Source organism: Neovison vison, chromosome 3 (genome assembly GCF_020171115.1).
Source record: "Neovison vison isolate M4711 chromosome 3, ASM_NN_V1, whole genome shotgun sequence".
In the NCBI taxonomy this organism is placed as follows: domain Eukaryota; kingdom Metazoa; phylum Chordata; class Mammalia; order Carnivora; family Mustelidae; genus Neogale; species Neogale vison.
Window position 1 is genome coordinate 197,230,265 of NC_058093.1, and position 3,075 is coordinate 197,233,339.

The 3,075-nt window shown below is 55.5% G+C and overlaps 1 protein-coding gene across 1 annotated transcript; it reads right to left on the reverse strand.

Annotated features, from left to right (window-relative positions):
- Window positions 1-245: 245 nt before the first annotated feature.
- On the reverse strand, window positions 246-1,821 carry HCAR1 (hydroxycarboxylic acid receptor 1). The gene has a single exon (XM_044241021.1). It carries the CDS (start codon window positions 1,804-1,806, stop codon window positions 793-795), a length of 1,014 nt encoding a protein of 337 aa, XP_044096956.1. The 5' UTR covers window positions 1,807-1,821; the 3' UTR covers window positions 246-792.
- Window positions 1,822-3,075: the final 1,254 nt, after the last annotated feature.

The following is a 3,075-nucleotide window of genomic DNA, read 5'->3' on the forward strand; positions in this document are numbered from 1 at the left end:
CAGGTGCTCCGCACAAAATGTGCGTTCAGCAGACACTTGGAGAATGAATGAATAATCTCAACTCACAGTCGTGTAACAAGTGGCCAAAACAATCACACTGAACTCAGCACTTCCCAGAGGCCAACGGGACTTTTTCCAAGCACTCAACTACCCACCCACCCCCACCCCACCGGAAAAAGGAGGGCAGATAAACACAGCCCCCAGGACCTTCTTTGAAATGCAAAGACTTGCAAAAAACTGCGGAGCTCTGAGAAGGTCAGAGCAGATCTTCCCCGGCGACCCAGAAATCAGAACCCTACCCAGGGGCCCAGTCCCCTCTAATGAGCCTCACTCAGCCTGAAATATTGACTTACTCTGGTGTCTGCTTTCTAAAACGAGTAACGACATAAGGTCAGAGGATAGGAAATACCGCTAAGTCATTAAGTTCCCCGACTCCCCTAGAGAGAGAACATGACTGGTTTCCACGCGCTGACGCCGTTTACTCAGCTGTTTCAAACTACACAGGAGCCGAGCTCTTCCCCTCGCCCCATTTCATGCCCATCTTGTCCCGTCATTGCAGTCGGGTCATAGAAAGGCAACTGACTCACTCCTCGGTTGGAACCTTCCAAAAAGGCATAGTAACCTGCATTCCATTTCCAGACAGAGCAGTAGAGGCTACTGCTCTACCGCGAGCAGGCGGTATTTTCAAAAGCCTCTCAGCCCCTTAGCACAAACTCTTTCTAGGTCATCGGTCTGTCCTCCCTCGTTTTGTCTGTCTGCCTGTTTCAGGGCCAGCCCGCACATTTGGAGATCTTACTGCCCGTTGGATTGGCTCCGGACGCTGTTGGCCACGCTGACACAACTCTTGCGACAGAGGCTTGAAATTGGCATCTCTTCCGGGCTCTGGGTCTCGGAGCGTCCTGGCCTCTTGGGTCTCAAGCTGCGGATTTTGAGCTTGGTGTAGAACTTGGGGAACGAGGGACTCGAAAAATAATACACCAGGGGGTCCAGCATGCTGTTCATGTAGGTGAAGCTGAGGGTGACGTGGAGGGCTACGTGGACCGAGGGGTCACAGGCGCTCGAGGGCACCGTCCAGAGGAAGTAGAGTCTGGCCGACACGCTGGGCAGGTAACACGTGACGAACACAACGGCCACCACCATGATGAACCGGGTGGCCTTCTTCATCCGGGTCTGCCTGGCCAGCTGCCGCCTCTGCCTCAGGCTCCAAACGATCTTGAAGGAGCAAAAGAGGATGATGGCAAGGGGCAGGAAAAACTCCAGCTGGAACATGATGTCGTGCCAGCCGTTGGCCGACTCCATGATGAAACTCTCGCAGGATATGGTCTTCTCGTCCATGCACAGATGGTTCTCCATCAAAAGATGGACAGTCCCCAGGATGACCATGGCCCAAAGGGCACAGACGATGCCAGCTGCGGTCCGGTTGGAGATGGCATTCACCGCGTGGTGGGGGTGGACCACTTTGAAGTACCTGTCCACTGCCACCACCGTGAGGAAGAGGATGCTCCCCGCCCTGTTCATGGCCAGCATGAAGAGGGCCACCCGACACGGGATGTCCTCGAAGGCCCACTGCCTGTGTCTCCAGTAGTAGTCCGTCCGGAAGGGCAGGCAGATCATGAGAAGGAAGTCGGCCACGGCCAAGTTGAAAAGGTAAATGGTGCTCGGCTTCCAGGTCTTCATGTAAAAGCAGAAACCACACAGGGCGACACCATTGCCCAGCGCGCCGAGCACGAAGGCCAGGATCAGCAGTGGCGGCATCACCTGAGAGATGGGGTTCCCCTCGATGAGGCAGCACGACCCGTTGTCCATGGTGGACAGAGGATGAGCCGGGTGGCCCCGGGAGCCTCCCCCCAGCAAAGACACAGATGCTCCCCTGAATGCCACCCACTCACCCGGTCGCTGGTTTTCTGACTCCTTCACCCCCGGCTGCCGCGGGTCCCGACTGCACATGTGGGTGGACGCAGCCACCGCTAGGCGACCTTGGACTTCAACCAGGAGATGAGAGACTCCCGGAGGCCCCTTCTGGGCAGGCTGTCCCACGCTACCTGTCTGCCCTGCAAGTGAAGCACGGAGCACGGCCGGGCTTTGACAGGCAAGTGGTCATTTCTGGGGAGCGGCCGGCGGGTCTGGGGAGATTCATGCCCTAGAGCGGGCGCTGGGTCCAGCCCCAGGACGGTTTTTCTTTCCAGCCCCACTCCGGCTGTGCAGACTCCTGTGCTGGGGAGCGTGCAAAGCTGCCCAGAAGGCACGAGAAAAGCTTGTTTGTCCTCCCTCCCGGTGGAGAAATACAAACATTTCCTGGAGCCGTTCTGGGCCTCTGCCTTTGCTTTCCTCCCCTAACCTTTTGCCTGACTGCCCCGTCCTCTCCCCATCCCATGGGGCTCTCCCCGCCGGGTGGTGCCTGAGGGGGGAGGCTCTGCTCCCTCCGCAGATCCTCAGGGCCATTTCCTTTGCCCACACCCAAAAATACAGCACTCAACACTCAGAAGGGTCTGTGGAAGGGGAAAAAAAAAGCTCTGAAAACAGCACTTGTTGGGTGTTAGAAAAATTCTGTGAAATGCATCTGCTTTACTGCCCTCCATTCATGCCTCCTGCCTTTTGCATCCTTCCCTGGGTCCAAGCAACAGGGTTGCTCAACCAGCAAGACCATGCAATGGATCCGAAGTCACCTCTCCCATGTCTGCCTCCAAGCATCTGCCTCTTGGGGACCCAGTTCCTTTCTCTGATGTTTGCAGAAGAGGATTTGGCCCTGAGTTTCCCCCTGGCTGTTCAAAAAAGCCAAATACCAAATGATAGATACGCTTTTTAGTTTTAACTACGTGCAGAGCCCATTGGTGGGGTGAGTGAGGGTTGAGCAGTTAGTCAAGGAGTCTATCTCTTTTACCCGTGAAATAAGCACGGGTAAAATTAGACTGCACCCAAGAGCAGAGCCTTTGCTAAAACTTCTTCTCCTCGGGCTGTAGAGGTGATCTGGTCTGCCCTGGGTCTTTCAGCTCCCAGCTTAGGAAAGGGGTGCGGGGGCAGGAAATGCATTGAGAAAATGCATATACTCCTTCTTCCAGATGACGATTTTTTTAA